Source organism: Hipposideros armiger, unplaced genomic scaffold (assembly GCF_001890085.2).
Source record: "Hipposideros armiger isolate ML-2016 unplaced genomic scaffold, ASM189008v1 scaffold_925, whole genome shotgun sequence".
In the NCBI taxonomy this organism is placed as follows: domain Eukaryota; kingdom Metazoa; phylum Chordata; class Mammalia; order Chiroptera; family Hipposideridae; genus Hipposideros; species Hipposideros armiger.
In genome coordinates this window covers 58,337-77,293 of record NW_017732275.1, presented here as the reverse complement: position 1 = coordinate 77,293, position 18,957 = coordinate 58,337, and the positions used below count along the sequence as shown (strand labels likewise).

The 18,957-nt window shown below is 37.5% G+C and overlaps 1 protein-coding gene across 5 annotated transcripts in view; it reads right to left on the bottom strand.

Annotated features, from left to right (window-relative positions):
* The window catches only part of FIGN (fidgetin, microtubule severing factor), a 134,754-nt gene extending 122,071 nt beyond the window's left edge, over positions 1-12,683 (bottom strand). Inside the window, exons 1-2 of one of the 5 annotated variants that reach the window (XM_019630646.1) lie at positions 12,279-12,683; positions 11,344-11,513 (exon numbers count right to left, since the gene is read on the bottom strand). In XM_019630646.1, coding sequence (XP_019486191.1) covers positions 11,344-11,368 — 25 coding nt within the window. In that variant the 5' untranslated portion in view covers positions 11,369-11,513; positions 12,279-12,683. Of the gene's footprint in view, positions 1-11,044; positions 11,141-11,343; positions 11,514-11,780; positions 11,850-12,278 lie in introns of those variants that run through there. The other 4 variants (XM_019630647.1, XM_019630649.1, XM_019630650.1 and 1 more) reach the window with 4 other exon arrangements.
* Between the last annotated feature and the right edge of the window lie 6,274 nt (positions 12,684-18,957).

The window sequence follows — 18,957 nt, the reverse complement described above, 5'->3', positions numbered from 1 at the left end:
AGCATTGGCTAAGAAATACTCATCAACTCTCAAGGTATAAGAATTGCTGACACATTGCTTGCAACCAATTAGTAAGCATATTTAATGAATGGTTACCATCCCTCCTGAAAAGCTTAACAAAGTGACTAATGGCCTTTGGGCTTCCTTCATTCTTTCCAAGACAATTTCTGGAATTTCTTAAAGAGAAACAAAAAATCTTTTTCATTAGCCATCGGCCACTAACAAGGTTCCAAGTTGCTCAAGCTCACTAGACTACGAACAAGCAGTCACAGATTATATAGAACTGGAAAACTTCTTAATAGTCATTGGATCAACTCGCCATTTACAAAAAAGCAAACTGAAGCTCAGAGAGGTTGAGTGACTTACCAAAGGTCACAAATATGATAGACGGTTGACTTTTGCTGACACTTTTCTTCACCATTGTCACCTTCCTGAGGAACATTTCCAGCATGGGTGGCAATGTTCTCAAGATTTGTCATAAATTGTTGTTGAACTTTATAGCCAGATAATGAACTATCTTTGGTACATATCATTAGTATATTCAATTCTGGATACCTCTATTTTTATGACCTCAAATCAGGATGAATATTTTTTCTTAAAAGAAACACATTTAAGATATCGTGAAATGTATACATTTTTGGTTCGGAGAAGTGGTTCTCAATTGCAACTTTACATTAAAATCACTAGGGGAGCTTGAGAGAAATTAGTCATCCCCCAAATTTGCATTTAAATTGGTCTGAGGTACTGGCTTTGGCAAATTAGTTTATTTATTTGTTTTCTTTTTAGTAGTTAAGGTACTGCTAGCATTTACAGAGTACAGTAAAACCTTGGATTGCAAGTAACTTGGTGCGAGTGTTCCGCAAGACGAGCAAACATTACTAATGCATTGCAGAGTGATGTCTAGCAATAGGAGTAGTTTGTTTCTGGAACGAATTATGCTCGCAAACCAAGGTATTACTATAATTACAAAATTTATCAATCTTTGCTCAAATCAAATCAAATCATACATCTACCTACTTTAATTACCTGAACTCCTATAATGGTAACAAATGCATTATTTTCCATCCAAAGCCTTAAAAAATATATACCCTAATCCTCAATGGATTTGTCAGTAACTTCACTTGTGGCATAACCAAACTGACTATACTGAGGGGGAAAAAAAAGAGCCTGAGTAATATGAATAATCTTTAAAGGCATGTATATTTTTTACACTTTTTCAAATTTGGGGGTGTGATGGGGGAGGGGAATAGTTATTTTAATTGGTGTGATCACAAATTCCATATATTCAAGATTGGATATAGAACCTGCCATTTTAAAAAAGGAGAATATAATTTGTTTAGATTATAGTGCCGCATGCTAGTTAATGTGTATAGTCTCTAATTCCTAATAAATGATCAGTTTTCTCACGTGCTTTTAAGATTTAATTTATAGACTGCCAATATCAGTTTTAGCAACTGTCACATGAAAACAGCTCTTACCCTTAGCTTTCCTCATCAACTCCCTAATTTCTTTTTCCTTTAGCTATTTCCCCATTCCCACAAGTTATCCTTCACCTTTTGTCCGTGCCAAAAAATGTTGCTATGATTTCCTCCCACTACACAGCCCAATATCCTCTTCATTAAGGCAAACTACCTCCTCCTGATCTAAATATCATATTCTAGTGGCTCAAATGAAATTTGATTTACCAAATGATCAAGTAATAACCACTCCTACAGATAAATACTAAAAAACAAAAACCCTGCGCCTAAAAATAGTACACAGGTATGGGTACGACTGGAGCCCAGTAGCAGGAGGATGGATAAGACAGCAAGGTTCCCAGTGAGTCTGCAAATAACAAAATTGGAAGAAAACCTCTTTCTCCCTGGCCCGAAGCACAAGGACACCTGCAGAGTTGGCTGGTAGAAATTATAGCGAAATATAAAAAAAGTATGTATTTAGGTACACATGTGCATTACAATTATACATCACCAACACCTCCCAGGTGATAGCTTAGTAATAGTGGTACTCTGGGATAGTAGGGTAGATTTCAACGAAATAGAATTATATTGGAGTAAAACTGGATTTCTGCCCATCATTATAAACCAGCCTCTATACCACACTTTGTACTGTTCTCACTGGGCATTCTTTTTGTTTTAAATAAACAGTACAAAATAGTTTACCCCTAAGGTCTTTCTTTCTACTTTGATGCTAAAACAAAGTAAAACAAGGCAAAATTTTTAAAAATAAAAAAGCATTAATGCACTGTATGCAGTCATTGAGGACTTATTAAAAGAACAAAGCATGATAAAGAACTTTAAACATCAGATTCTTTTCCTACTACTGTAACTCCTTAAATGTTAGTGATAGAGATTTCACACCCATGTTAAAAAAAAAAAATCCCCATAGGAATTTTGCATATGTACTGAATTTTTCTTTCTAGAGAGACACTACTAGCTCAGTCTAAACATCAATTTCTCAGTAAGAGTCTTGAATGCTATACTGTTTTACCATACATAAGTAAATTCATATTGATGACTAGTTGATTACTACTCTTAGAATTGCATAAAACATATTTTTCCAATTAGGGAACACATCATATTCTTAGTACATTTTAAATCTTCCCAGAGAAAGAAAAAGCACTGTTCATGTACACATATAAAATTCCAAAGCTGGTGATATTATTTTCCTGCTAGTTTTCCAGACAACAAGGATATCAGCCATTCGGGGGCCACAAGTTTATATTTGGGTCATATCAGTATTCCCCTTTAAAATGTTGCTTAATCGCCTGAATAATGCAAACGAAAATACCTCTTCTTTAAAGGAGAACTTTGCACCAACCCTACTGGCCTAGGATACCACAGAAGGGGGTGGGGGGATTAAACCCACATCTTTTGTAAATTGGGCCTAAAATTGACTCCAGATTTGTGACTCATGAACAGAAAGTCAGTTTTAATATAGATGTGCTTTAAAAAGTAAAAATGGCTATTATTCTTAACAAGTTACATATTGGGTATTATTCTTCAAAAATGACTCATAAAATATCTTTTTAAGTACTTAAAGTCATGAATATGTTCTACACTTTTACCTCTGCTTGAATGTAAGTTTTCATTTTCCAGGAAAGAATACATTTTCTAACTAACCCCGTTAACCTAATTACTCATAAAGAAATACCAAAAGCGTCCCTGACATCGATACCTTCACAAAGAAATGTGTCTGTGCACAAGAGCATATTCCATGTAGAGAATCAAAACTGTAGTTTTCATTTAAAAGATTCCTTTGGATCCATGTAATTCTTGGCAGTAAGATTTATCAAAAGCACTTAATGTTTGCAAACAGTAAGGCTGCCCTATCCATATTACTATTTCTTCATCCATATACTTACATTCAAAAGTATTAACTTATTAAGCTTAAAAGAATAACAGTACTTTGTTTATTTAGTGTTCTTTGTTTGATCTTAAATGGGGATTGTAATGAAAATGCTTTCTATCTTAAGGGAACCTTTTATCCTACTCAGAATAATTATCTTTTAAGATTAAAATCAGTGAATCATACCTAATTAAGGTTTATAATTTAGCATCATTCGGGTATATGATCTAAGAGAGTTTACAATCTTAACTTCAATTTGAAATGGAAAGGGAGAATAAGGGAATAGAAGAGAACTAAAAGCAGCTATTTGGGGCACACCAAGGCACTGTATTGTCACATATTTACCCCGATTCCTGCTTTTTCAAAGCCAAACACTTAATACAAAACACAACATCCTAAAGGACAGAAGTAAGGGTCCCAATTTAAATTATACTACAGAAGGTGGAGATAGGTTACAAAACATACAACATTTAAAAATATACATTGTGGCTAACTACCTACTAAAATATTTCAAGTTTACAATACCTTCACTGCAAAAGACTCCTAAACTGTGAGGTGAATTTATGATTACATTTTTACTAATAGTTATTTCTAAGCCACCTTTCATTAAAGTACATATCAACTGAGAGAGCAAAGCGTTGCTGTTACACAGCAACGATTTTTCTTCTTAGAATGTCTCATATATGGTATTTCTCTCCACGAGGTCTAACAAGGCATTCAAAATAAGTTCAGTTTTTTTTTTCTTCCTCAGAAATATCAGTAAAGCCCCCCACCCTCACCCCAGTCTTGGATTACATAAAAGAATAGTTACTTTTCCGAGGTCTTTGATATTTCCCTTCCTGGCAGAGTCATCTGATGTGAGAAATATCTTTTGAAAATAAATGGTGCAGCTTCAAGTGCACTCAGATCCATTACTTGCAGGACATTCCATCTCATGGACATTCCATGAGATGATTTCAAATCATCTCAGTTTTGATTTGAAAAAGCTGCTTGCGCTCAAAATTTAGTTTTAGGTGTCGCAATACAAAGCTTGATCTCATTGGGAAGTACCCTGGGAAGCAACAATGTGTTTGTCCACCCATCAACCCAGAGTGTTCACACCAAAGGGGAAAGGAGTCCTAGATGGGGACTGCCTTGTTCAGAAAGAAGGGGGTTATTCCAGTTCCATAGCAGAAACCAAGTTCCCAATTAGAATATAACATACCACAAAGTTAATGTTACTGCATGAAAGAGTTACTTTTCCTCTTTACTACAGCTGCCACCACGTTTCTGTAGCTATAATGCCACTTTCTAATGTCAAATATCAATACTGCTACTATAAGAACAAGATAATTATTTTTGTTGTTTGTCCCCCTCGTCCCCAACTAGCACTCAATGAGTGGTGTTTTGGTTTTTAATAGTTAGGATTTTCTATGTTTTTAAACAATGTAAGATTCTACATTAAAATTACTTATTTTACTTGTGCTTCATACAGGTGGGGTAGTGTTGGTACGTGCCAACAGATAAACTCCCAGGTTATTACTACAAATCCTCATTGTCCTGTGCCTGGGAAATACATATCTAAATATGTACCTGTGTGCAAACAATTCCAAAACACAGAATTTATTTTAGGAATATCTGCACAAAAATTCATGTGATGAATGGGAGCAGAAAGGGCAACATGAGCTAAAGGAAAATATTTCAGTCACCACTTCATGTGTAGCTAGAGCAGAAGATACCTAGTGGTCCATTTTCCCATCGATTATCTTATGCAACAACCATTAGTGTCTCTTTAGACAGAGACACATGGAATAACTGGAATAGTCAGTCTCCAAGAGGAAACCCAGTGACTTCCACAGGGCAGGCCCTGGATAAAAGTTTGTGGGTCGTGAAGACAGGGCCAGCCTCATCTCCCCAAGTCCTCTGCAAGCCTCCAGGGTCCCCCAACAAAAGGGCCCTGCACTTGGTTTAATGCTCTGCTGTTGCTGCCTTGAATTCATAATAGTTTTTGAACAGGGTGCCCCACATTTTAATTTTGCACCAAACGCCAGAATTACGGAGCCAGGCCTATGTGAAAGGGACAATATGTGTTGATGGTAAGGATAATAAATCAAAAGAACAGCAAAAAGTTTACAACAATATCTGGTAACCAATGGATTCACATTACACTACTTTTAAAATTTTATTTCGAATGTTACTGTTTCCATGAATAATATTTCCTCACGAACCAAAGCATGAAAGTAGAGGTCACTCATTCTCAGATGAGTTTACTGTCATATGTATATGGCATTTAATCAATTGTCAGTTGCTTAAAAAGCATCCAATTGACATAAAGCAAACATTAGTTGAATAAGGAAAAAAGTTTTGGTTTTTTTTGTGGGTGAAGTAAAATGCAGTTTCTGTTCTCTTCCCAGCAGTATATCCACAAGTGGAATAGAATAAATATATAAATTACCAGCAGAAATCAAAACTCATACGAAAGGAACTGAATAAAGGTACAATCAACACTAAGATACTGGGGGAAAGACAGCATTTTATAGGTATTTTACATTATGTATTCTGCACCAAGAAAAATCTTTATAAGTTATATATTACTAATAACATTTCATAGAAGCTACTCATGATATGAAAATGAAAACAAAATCCTAAGAAGTGACACATTTTCCAAGACTATAAACAAAATGCTTTCTAAAAAGGATTTCCTAACATAAAAATATACATCCTTAAGCTGAGTTGCACGGTAAAAAAAGTTTAACCTTGGGCCTTCATATAATAAATCATCATTCTACTTTCAAGATTTATCAGTTTCAAAAATGATTGGAGGCAGTGATACTATCAGTGCTCTGTGAAAGTCACAGTAGCTCAAATACAAGCAAACATCTCCATTTATACATATATTTAACATAAATACATCTGACTTGAAATTCTCCTTTGAATTCACTGCTTCTAACGTACCCTGGAACGACAGCCCACCATATGCAATGTTAAGGAAAGTGTCAATATTCAAGTAACAAGACAACAAGCAGATTTGTTGCATAAAGTATGTAAATATTATTAACAGAAAGTGCCATATGATATCTCATGTTTGAATGGTTTCTGATCGCCTATCTTTTCTGCCGCCTCAGTCTCTGTCTCGTCAACAGGTACCGTCCACAAGTGCTGGGCTGAGGCCGCACTTCCTGGGCAGGCCTGTGTGCTGCTGGCCTGAGGACACAGCATACCAACCTGCTTTTGATTTGCTTCAAACTTATCAGTACCATTTATTTTTACCCTATTCTTAACCTACCGCTTATTTCTACCGTCTGCATTCCTTGTCATAAGCATCCCTCGAGTACAACTGCCATTTAAATGATAACATCAAAAATATCAAAAGGATCAGTAATCAGCAATCATGTTAAAGCAGCTATGCTTGAAATTTCTACCATACGTTAAATGAAAAGTTAATGATAAAAATTCAAGTTTAGGGAAAAAAAAAATAAAATGACAAAATTCAACCATAAAATGTACTTGCTAAACAAACATGTGTTTTCAGTCTTTCAAAAAAAGGTTTTCCCTTTTAATAGACAAAAAATTTAGCTAGAGTCCCAGAGAGAGAGAGAGAGAGAGAGAGAGAGAGAGAGAGAGAGAGAGAGAGGGAGGGAGAGAGAGAGTTAGTTAAAAGGTGGGACAGTGTTTGGACTTGCAGTCTTCCAAGTAGTACCTAAAAATAATTTCTAAGTTCAATTGATTGTAATAAAACATTAGTTCTTGTCTATCCTAAAAGAAAGAGACAATTATATTAAGTTTTTTACCCCCCAAAAAAACATTTGCATTGTTTCCTGTGCCATTTAATAACTGAAGATAATAAAGCAGCAGATATGCTGATGAATCAAGTCTTATTGATCAGTAGCATACGTCAATATTTCACACAAATATCTGCAGAACAGTTTCTCCCAATCAAAAATTTATAAATCAATTTAAATTCCTGGTAATTAAATTTATTAGCTCTACAACAACAAATGTAGTATTTAATACAAGTAGTACGTGAAATTTGTACTAAGAATATATTGATCAAAAGCAAAACTGCAAACATTTCTATTAAACCAGGCTTTTAAGAACAAACTAGAAAGTACAAAACATAAAAGCCTATAATTGTTTCAAAAACATCCAGCAATTCTGCTGATTTTGGACCATGGAAACTGATTTTAATTAGGTAATCATTCAAGACATCCAAACAGACAAAAATAGAGAATCATTAGCACAGCCTTCTTCACCCTGAGATAAAAATTTTGAAAAATGTTGTAGACAAACTTTCTGGATCTGTCCCTATGCCTGAACTAAGCAAAATATTAAATTCTGAAAGGTGACAGCCCAAAACTCAGGAAAAAAAAAAGACCTATAATGATATTATTCATTTGTCTTTTTCTATAGCTAATGTTTTAAACTATCTCAGAAATATCAAGTTTTACACAGATTTTTCTCTACAGATTTTTGGAAGTACTACTTCTTTTCTCTCCTCTCTGCTCATACTCTTGTGCTATCTCAAAGTAATTGATGAAATTTCTGCTCTCTTGTATGTCTATCAGAAGTACCTGACTAAAAAACGGTTTTCAAAGTTCCTGCCTAACATGAATAAAAACAACAAAAACGATTTTCTATTTATGGGGGGAAAAAAAACACAACAGTACTGGAAACTTAGCCACTGGAGTCTTGCATGTAACTAAAGAAAAACACTCTATGTTTTCACTCAGAAGGTATGAGAGACAATTTTAAGAGTCTCACTGATTCAGTACAGTGAGGAGAAAGAAAACTATTCTCTGTTTTCAAAAAAAGATGGTTCCTGAAATAATTCCAAAGAGACCCAACAAACTGTCTTTTTAAGAGCAGAGAAAAGCAAGTCAACTCACACATACAGCTCCCAAACAGAAGTCTTACCCTCTTCCAGGAAAACAACAATGAGACTTTATTACCCTGCTATGATTCTTTCATTTCAGACATGATTAATTAGCAAGTATTGCACTTCCCAAAACTCCCACCGCACTTTTTGTGGTCTATCAGCCTAGTTGTTGATAGACCCATATGAAATAGCAAGTAGCCACCAGCAGTATAAGTATCCAAAAACGCTGTTTCAGAGAAGCACTGCTCTCATATCTTTTCCTCCTAAAATAAAGCAGGCTGCTTTTAACTGCTTTCAAAAAAAAAACCCAAAAAATAAAAAATAAAAAAATAACCATTTGTTTTTTAACTTGGTCATTTTCTTAGCAATACCTTTTAACATTTGAGCAACGCATGCTACATATTCAGTACTCAAGAATACATGGCATTTTTAACCTGTTATCTACCTATATTTTTAAGCTGAAGTTCCGAAAGCCTTATGAGTCCATGTAGTTTATACAGATAACCATCCATATGCACAGTTAATAAATAGAGATGATATGAGCAAGCATGTTTTGGGAAATGGTTTTTATAGAAAAAAAAAGGTTTCTTCTCCAAATAAAAGTGAATGTGTGACATGTAATGAAGATAGAACACAGAAATAAAAGATTAAAAGAGAGGACGAAGGAAAGAGGACAACTCTAAAATTTGAATGAATGAAACTCTGATTCTCTGCATATTGCTCCAAACCACTCTTTTCAAAATTTCCCTTTAATGCAATCTATTTTCAAAATGTCCATGTGAACCAAGAAGCCAGCCATAACTACATGTACCATAAATATATATTTTAACAACCAGCCATTTATAATGCCTGGGGTTTCCCCTTCAATCTTTCAACTGTTATGTCCAAAAAACTTCACACATAGTACAATACTAATAAATAGATCTTTTTGGTTCCAGGAAACATTTTTTTTTAAATCTAGTCTGGTCAAAATATCCTTGCTTTTTTTTCTGTTGTATTAAATTTAGGATCAAAACATCAAAGCAGCTTCCACCTCGGACCTAACTTTTAAAGGATCAATGTGACAAGGCAGTCCCTGATAGATGTTTCTCTTGATAAACGACTTGTTCAAAAGAGACATTGTAGCTTTCATTTCCTGACCACAACACACTTTTAATTTGCAACAGCAGAGCTGCGAGAGTGTGAGCACTTGTCCACTTTCCAGCCTTTTTAAGGTTTGTAGCTGACTCCTTCAGGCCACACATTTGAGACAAACAAAATCTAAAACTATTCAGAGTAATAGAGTTACAAAATAGGAGCCACTAACGCCACTTTGTACATATACCAAAGTGTCTACTTTATAGGGATATACATAAACTTTTTCTCCCAGAATTCTAGTGTATGATAACAAGGCTCCTGAGTGAACATCATGTGTACAACGGGCATTTAAACACTCAGGGAAATAAATTATGTGACTATTATTTAATAGTAAGCAGAGCCTGGGTGGGGGGCAATTTACACACTTAAAAGCATTTATGCTGTTAAATGTCATGAATTATATGATTGCCTAACCCAAAGTGTTTTTTACATATTATTGCAATGATTACTATTACTACTACCCAGAAATCACATTTAAGTATCAATACGGTAAACAGTCAAACCATCCAATTTCTGCTCTCAGCACATTGTCCGAGCTCCGATTTAAAATTTATAAATGTAATATCCTCCTCATCACAGGCAGCAGCCCAATCTGCTCTGAATATATATTACAGCTTTAACATCACAGAGGGAAATCGCCCATCTGGCAATCCCATTCGCTCCAACAGCTCCGGGGGAAAAAAAGCTGTGCTCTCTCCTCCTTAAAACATTTCTCAGGGCAAATTATGTGCATCTAAAATAAACAGTCTTCTTATTGATCGCTTCAAAGTCAACAAGTTCCAAATGCAAAATTCAATCAAATCCTTCCTATCGTGTAAGAGCGGTGTGTGTTTAGCTCAATAGTCACCAGAGTCCAACCAGAAGTGTATATAGCACAACCGCTCTTCTAGTCCCTTTCCTTGTATTCACATTTGTGTTATGAGAGAGCAGTAACCACGGCCACATTACAGACCCCTGGCAGCCTTGCCCCACTGCTATTTGTTTCTTTCAAATTCTCCCTTCTCTGTTTTCAGGGTGAATGCATAGTGGTGGGGTAAATGTTACAACAACAACAAAAAAGTTTAAAGTGGACATATCCTTTGGTTATGCAAAATACTTCTAACATCTTTTTGTTGTTGTTGTTCCCTCTTAGTCTTAATTGAATATCACAAAGTGTACACAAGGCATGGTCACAAGAGCTATTGAAAACCTCCTCTCACTCCATTTATCTGACCCTTTTTCTTCTTCTTCTTTTTTTTTCTTTTTGGTAAAGAAAGAGGAAAGCGATTTCAAACAAAGTCAATTTCAGTGCCTGATTATTTAATTCTGTCACAGGTTAAAAGTAAAAAGCGCTGACAGGCAGACAAGTGAATGGCAACCAAAGGGGGGTGGGGGGGAACTACTGTTCCTTAAAAGGCATTAAGGACTTTAAGCAATCAAAATGTATTTTTTATTTTTCATGTAAAAGATATCCCTTCACTCACTCCCCCACCAAACACACACACACACACACACACATTCTGAACAACAGATTACTCCAAAGTGCAATCATTGAGCGTCGATAGTCAAATTGCATTAATAGATTGAGAAAAATTCATCCAGTTCTGAGTGTGTACATATATATGTATTTTCATTAGTAAGCAGTCTTTCCCCACACTCCCGCCCTCTCCCCCTCCACCCAGCCCCCTCCCCAAAAAAACCCACACTGAGTTTAACTAATTTACATACCATTTGACTTCAGCGGTTATATAGTGCATTAGTAGTAACATGCAACTTTGGGATTACAGCTAAAACCGATCAAAGTGGACTACAGTAATCTATTCATTAAAACTGAAATATATAAACAAGTGATAGCAAAAAATAAACAAGCATTTTGACAGATTAAAATACACATATCTTTTTTTAAAAAGGAATTATTATATCATGAGCCTCTGCTTTCCAAGCAGAGTCTTCAGTGGTTTGATCATGCTATTTAATTTGTCTTTCCTATTTAGATGCAAAGGAAGTAAATTCCAAAACTGACATACCATAAACACTGGTGCTACTGATCATTTCTTGCTGGCAGCACAAAAAGCTGAATTGGATTTCTCACAAGCAGGAATTCCAAAGGTTGCTTTTCATTAAAGCCACTTTTCCTCTCAGCTATCAAATGTCACTGCCTTGAAACGTGGGCCCTTTCGTCAGGTATTCATTTAACCTACATGCATATAATTAAGGGGGAAAGCAACATCAACAAAAAGGGGATCTCAGATCACAGGAGAAGAAAGAAAGGAAAAAAAGCACATGACCAGGAATGCAAGTCCATGTCAATTTCACTCACTCCCATTGAAACTAACAAGAGCTCCGGGGAGGACGGTAATAGGATCAGTGGATTGTATATACCATTAAATTATACATCTTTCTCTCCCGTTCCTTGCCAACAATACGCCCACCACGCTGTACCCCTCCAAAATGATGTGCTTACATTTTTCTGCAACCGATCCTGTGACATTTTCACGTTCCCCCAACCACGAGATTGTAATTTAACCTCAACTTTTTGTGTGTGCAAGATTCTTATTTACACTTCTTATTTACTTAGAAGTTAGTTCCCGAAGAAAGTCTAGCCCCACCCTACGGCTCCGCTTTCTTATTTTTTATTTTTGAAGTACAAGATAGTCATAAGTAAGCCCACTATAGCAGAAAACGAGATTCTTGCCATCGCGAACTCTTAATCCCACACTATTGTTACAATGATTAAGCAGCAAAAATATGCATTATAATGTTTCAGGGCTACTTTGTACAGAGAAATTAGACAGCAGGTTGGCGTACAGAATAGAAACGAGTGCAAATTAAATTGAATGTTTACGACACAACTCGAAGATCTCTTTTTATTACAGGTCTTGGATTTATGTATATTCTTTATAAATAAAACAAACAAAAACAAATTTAAACAGATGGTAGAAAACTACGAAGCTCCTCTTACCTGAACGCGCGGAGCAAAAAGCCGATAGGTTAGCGTAGCATCGATCCGATGTGTTTGCTGATGAATGGAAGCTAGGGTTAAGTGAAGGTGCCTATGATTTGAAATCATTCCAAGTTTTTGAAGGGAAGACGGACTGCAGCCTCTGCCATGTTGGAATTTCAAACCCAAAACAGCTGCTTGCAAGGAGCCAGCATGCCAGAGGCTGGGCGCAGGCGCAGAGCGCCGCCGAGCCAAATTCAAATCACTTTCACACTAAGAGCCAAAGATCAGTTTTCAAAGGAGAGAGGGAGAAAGAGACGGAGGCTGCCGTGAGGGAGCGAAGACGGGAGGCAGTGGCGAGAGGCGGGCAGTGGAGAGAGACGGGCAGCGGCAGGACCGGGAGGGAGAGGGCGAGGCGCACTGAGCCCGCGGAGCTGGAGGGGGAGAAAGGGAGGCGGGAGGCGAGCGGGCGAGCGAGCTAGAGACGCGCCAGAGATTCATGGGCAGGGAGGGCTCAATGGCCGCGCCGCGCCGGCCGGCCGGCCGCTCGGGTCATGTTACACGGCCCGGGCCGCGGCGGCCGCCCAGCCTCGCCGACGCGCTCGCGCGGCCCGGAGGGGGCCCCGGGGTCATGATCACGCGCGCCGGGACCCGGAGCTTTCCCCGTCCACGCTCGCAGGCGGCCCAGCCGGAGGAAAGGGGGCCAGTGCCCGGCGGGGGAAGGGGCCTTTTCTTTCCCACGCGCGGCCGGCCGGCCCCTGCGCGAGGGCCCGGGACGGGGCTGCGCGGCTCTGCGGCCCGCGGGCCTCCTCCCAGCCCGCTCCCGGCCCTCTCGACAGCTGCGGCGGGTCCAGCCTCCCCCACCCCCCTCCGCTCCGCGCACAGGACGGGGTCTGTCCCCGAGAGCCGGGACCTCGCGCGCACTCTCCCCCGGGCCCCCGGCACCGGCCAGAAAATGACTTTATCTGCCAAGAAGAGGCAACTTCGGGGGGGAAATCCACATGAACCCGGTTCCCCTCCCCCGCCTCCCTGTGAATAAATAAAACCCTAAGTGTCTAGGTGTGCGGTCCACCCTCGCGCTCCCTCGCTCCCCTCCCTACCTCCCCCCGGCGGCTCGGGCAGGGGAACGCAGCGCCCGGGGGCCCCCGGTGCGGGCTGCCAGTGCGCAGGCATAGACGTTAGTTAGGCTTCTGCTTTCCCAGCCCCCTTCTAGGGAGCGATCTGGGGACCCGGGAGTGGGAAGAGAGTAGGGGCTTTGTGGTGCTGGGAGCCGAGGAAGAATGAAATGTGCAGTTGAGTGTGTTGCTCGCATCCCGGGGAGCAATGCAGTGCTGATTGTCTGTTGCTGAGATAGCCTTTTGTTCGGAACATAAGGTTTAAGAAACACACACACGTTTTCTGGGGTCTCTTGTTAGATGTAAATGTGCTGCATCCAGACGCTTACTATGCAGTGTAAGCTCAGTTGGTTTACTAATCACCCCGCCCCACCCCCAACCACCAGGATCATTTGAATGGGAACCTCATTCAGACTTCTAGACTTCCAGAATTGCCTTCAACCTATTTCATTCTAGACTAGCCAACCATCCAACTGAGATAATAAAGCAAACAATAACATTTGATCATGATGTCTACGAGATAATGTGCCCCGCAAAGTTCTTTAGGAATTGTAATGAGAAAGAGAGTGAGTGGGGTAATAATTTCTCTTCGTTTTCATTAAATATGACTTTAATGGATAAATGGTAAGTTTATACTTTGGCCTAATGGACATCCAGTCCTCTATATTTCAACAAAGCTAAGAGCGAAAGAGGCAAATTATCTATTCGACCAGGAACCCATCAAGCTGAAAATGTTACCTTTGAAGGCTGGGACCGAAAAATATACTTGTTTAGAACGGACTCTGCTCGCATTTCTCCCACTTCTCTGCTGTTGATTTAATAGACTGAACTACAGCTCCATGATGAAACGCAGCTTTTTAAAAATACCAAAGACATACTTTGAAATGAATTTCCTTCTTCTTTTGTGATTTTCTTACCTTTGAAAGGCTATCCATTGAAAAGATGCATTCAGCTAACATGATGAGGAGGAAAAATTATTTTAGTTAAATCTAAGCAGATGACAATTAAAAAACAAAAGAAAAGTGATTCAAGATCTTACCAAATATTTCTAAGGAATGAGATTCCTCTTTGGAATGGATCTGACCTTTCTGTGCATTTTTTTTTTAAACCAGGCTTCAAAATAAAACAGAAGAACTTTATTCTGATGTAACAGAGAACACTGAAGCCCCTTTAGTTGTATTTTACAAGATAGCTTTGAAAATGATATTATGACAAGTTGCCCATTGGGTTTCACCACAAAGAAATAAGTGTAAGAAAATATCTATGGGTCACTGTTGGATTGAGTACAGATGAATTAAAAAAAAAATAACAACAACTATGAAGAACTTATAATTTCAGTTATTGCCCATTTGGAGAATGATGACCAGAAGTCCTCTGGACACACAGCAGATGCTCTGTGCAATTCAAGCAAAACTGCTCTGTCCTTGTTCGTTAAAAAAAGTTCAAAGCTCATCAATCTTTAACACTGAATTCCTAGTACTGAATGCACAGTTCCTCATGTAAACCAAAACACTGAATAAAATATGTATAATGGAATCAAAGTATTTTGATGATGGACTTAAAGCAATCAATTTTCAATACTTAAAACAAAATGAAGCACTACTTTTAGAAGGGGGCAGGAGTTTATTAATAGATAAGTAGTACTTCTTTCAGTTCTCTTACGTATTCATTTGAAATACAGATTATGAAATTCATCATTCAACATACAAATGAATGTAATTATCATTGGAATCAAAGAAAGGGAAACTGTTTAAAAGAGTGCTGCATGTTATTTATACAGAGTTTCAAGATTGTCCAGAATTACATAAACTCCCAGGAAAAAAAGGCTTACATACTAGAATGTACATTATGAGATTTACATGACGAAAACGCTCCCCGGTAGAGTTTGTCATCCCACTATTTCTAGCTTTTTTTTTTTCAAGTATGCATCAAGTTTGCTTTTCTCCAACTACTTTTTTCCCATAGGAAGATGAAACTTCACTTTGTTTTTCAAAAAGATTCATTTTTTTGTTTGCAAAATTAGCACAATGTTTCTGGGTTTTGTTGTTTTAATAAAGCTATCTTTAATGATGTGTTATAGTTAAATAGCATTTTAACAGCCACCATATTTTATCTACATTTATTTTTTAAACTTTTAAGTTTCAAAAGAAGTGTTTCTGTTTGTAAAGGATATCTATATTTTATGAAATTTTTCTAGTGATGCTATGAGAATAAGAAATTGAGTTTTAAAGAAAGTTGATTGGCTAATCAAGGAAATAGTTAATTCAGTGAAAAACTTTTGGGGTTGATTTTTTTCCTACTGCAGTAATTACATTGCTTACTTCTTTTATGTATTTATTTTTAATGTAGAGAGGACAAATATAATGAATTTCTAATACACAGTGTAATAAACACAACCAATCATTATTTTTCCTTCAGGAAAAGAGAGGAGAGAGAGAGAGAGAGAGAGAGAGAGAGAGGGAGAGAGAGAGAGAGAGAGATAGGAATATTCTCTCAGGCTAATTTAGAGGGGTAGAAGTCTACCTTTTTCTGTCTTTATTCTACATATAAAAGCAACAACAACCAAAGTGAAGAGTAAGGAAATAAGCAAGGTGATACTGAATATGATTTCGCAGATGACCATACGGTTATCTGCATTCGACTAAGGATAATTTGACCCAGGTTAGACACAGAGATATGCTTTACTTACGTAAAGGGAGAAGAAAAGGAAAGCAAAAGATGAGGCAACACAGCACAGAACAGAGATGAGGCTGACAAGATGCTTTAAAAAGAAAAACAAGTTTTGGGAGGCTATCATGTTTGGTTTTTCATACAATACTAAACAAAATTCAATTTAACTTTTAAATACTGCTTCTTAGCTTCAAACTCAAGTATTAATTATTTTAATAAAACATTAAATTATTAGGTTGTCGGAAAAGTCATGGCACATTTTTGCAACCAAAAACATAGGAAAATATGTCATGACTTTTCCAACAGCCCAATATTAATATATTCTTCCAAACTACTGTGTTTCAAAAACTGTTCCAGGATTTAGTGGCTGTTTATTAGACCTAGAAATTCTTTCATATTGCTCACAAAATCTACCGTAGGTCTTACATAACTCAAATTACTGGCACAATATTTTTTTAAAATGTTTCCATAAAATTGCAGGGGTTTTTTTAGGCTCTTAATGTGCACTTCAATTCACCTAAAACTACTGAGAAGTCCTTATTTAACCCATCCTCCTCTCCCCAAAAACTAGTGGTGATCTTTATTTTAGTAAAATTACTCAATTTGTTAGAATTACACTTGAATACAGGTATTGTCAAATGGTATTAGAGTGGTCCATAAATCTCCATGATCTAATTCTACAATGAAGAGACAACTGGAAAATCCTGTGATAGGTTCACTTCAGATGCTTTTTTGGTTATGCAAGAGTATTATTTTCGTCTTATAACCTGAGGATTAGGGTTTGTTTGTTTTTTTGTTCACTCTTTAACTGGTGGTAGTGTTTGTTTATTTGCTGCAACCTCTGCCAGATTTTTCATGATTCTCAATTTCATTTAGGAAGTACATACTGAACACTTACTGTGGTTAAAAGTATTGCCAAAAAAAATCGCAGAGGATTGAAAGAAAATAGACATTAACCACTTATGAATGAGACAAGATAAATATAGTTCAAAGTGAATATTATAAGTAACTCCTAAGGGAGATCTGTCCAGAAGAAGATATGGGTTCTTTCATGAAGGAGAGGGCACTCTTCCTGGCCTTTGTAGTCCCAATCTTCATGCTCCAATACAACAAACTGTTTGTAGTTTGCATACGCCATGCTGTTTGTCCCCTCTGTGCCTTGCTTTTCATTGTGCCCTCTGGTTTCCCCTCCTCTTCTGAGGCCTAACTCCCTTAAGCACTTACCTCCTCCAAGGAGACTTCCCAGGCTCCCTAGAGGCACTTCAGTGTCTTTCCCCTGGGCTCCCATTCTCACCTCCCTCCCCTCCCCCGCACCTTCACGTCATTTTAAAAGTACCTTTGTAAGTGTTTGACTCCTCTGTTAACTTAGATTGTAAGCTTCTTGAGGGCAGGCAATCATTGTAACTTCCATCTTTACCCCTCCCCGCAACCGCACTTAACACACTGACAATCCTAAAAAGTGTTTGTTGAGGAAACTGAGTTGACTTGTAGATGAAATAGGCATGCACAAAGGCAGCAGGAAGGAAATTATGAGAAACTTTACAAGGAACAGCATATAATCTAGTTTGTTTGAACCGTTACACAGGTGTAGAAGTTGGGGGGGGGGGCGGGGAAGGATGGAAATGGAATTAGGGGTGCATTGCTCAGAAACTTCAGTCCTTAGGTAAGAGGTTTGCATTTCAGTTGGTAGGTAACAGGAAGCTCAGGAAGGTTTTTTAAGCAAGAGATTTACGTGGTCGGAGCCATGCTTTAAGAAGATATAGCTAATAGAACTGGAAACTGGTGACTAGCTGCGAAATTATTGCAATGGTCTATAATTTTCTGTTCCCTCAAACTGTCAATCCTTCCTGTAGGGTTTGGTGATATGCTTCCTTGACTTTTTATAGATGGTCTACTCGTATTGATTGCTCAATACTGCACGTTCATTTTGTAATATTACAAAATGTCAGTGTGTTAAAGGGATTCATTTAATGTCAAAGATTTTTTACAAAAAGACAATACCTTAAAATTGAATGGTTTTTTTCCTCTCAAACTAAACATTGTCTTTCTTCTTCTTATTTTGCCTCCCTCTCCCCACCACCAGTACTACTTTACAATTAGTTCCACTCAGACTGTGCTTTTGGCCTACCGAGTATTTCATTTTCAAGAGAGGTAATGCCTGGTGATCAGAAAACTTCCTCCCTGGAGTATGATTGAGCAACAAAATAAGCAAAGTGAATTTGGTTTTTTTGTATACTGAATAAAAATACAGATGCACATTTTCTTCATTTCAAGTATATTAAAGTTTCCTAAACAGGATTTTTAATTCATCTAAAATGGCATTAGGTGAGGTGGGCTGTTGGTACTTTGAATTAATGTGCAAGCTGTTAATCTCCATAGACCTGGATTTAAAATTAGACAAAGCAATAATTAGTTTGGCACCATCATTTCACTACCCAGAGGGTAATAATGTAGGTCATAAAATACTACAGCCTGGCACAAGTTTTTTGTTTTTTTTTTTTTTTGTAGAAAACAAGGATCTAGTACTAGGTGGTGTGAAAATTAAAAAAAAAAAAAGAAAAAGAAAGAAAGGAAGAAAGATTGTCACTGGGAAGTACAATAGCTTAGCTTTTGATGTATGCCCCACTATTCCAGAAGAGACCTAAATTCAGAAATTCTGATCAGGTTTTCCTGGTTTACGGTGAGGCTTTCCCTTCTAAGTGATACAAAGAAATCTTCATAGCTTTTCCTCTCAGAAACTGTTTTATTTTGTTTTGATTTTTCCCGGTAATATTTTTTTCCACACAGAATTTATGTATTTGGTCACAGAATTAAGCTTTTTAATTTGCACTAAGCTTTATTTTGCTCTAGTTATTTTTCCCACCAATTTTTTATTCTGTTAAATTATAAAAATGGTATACTGTAAACATTCTTTT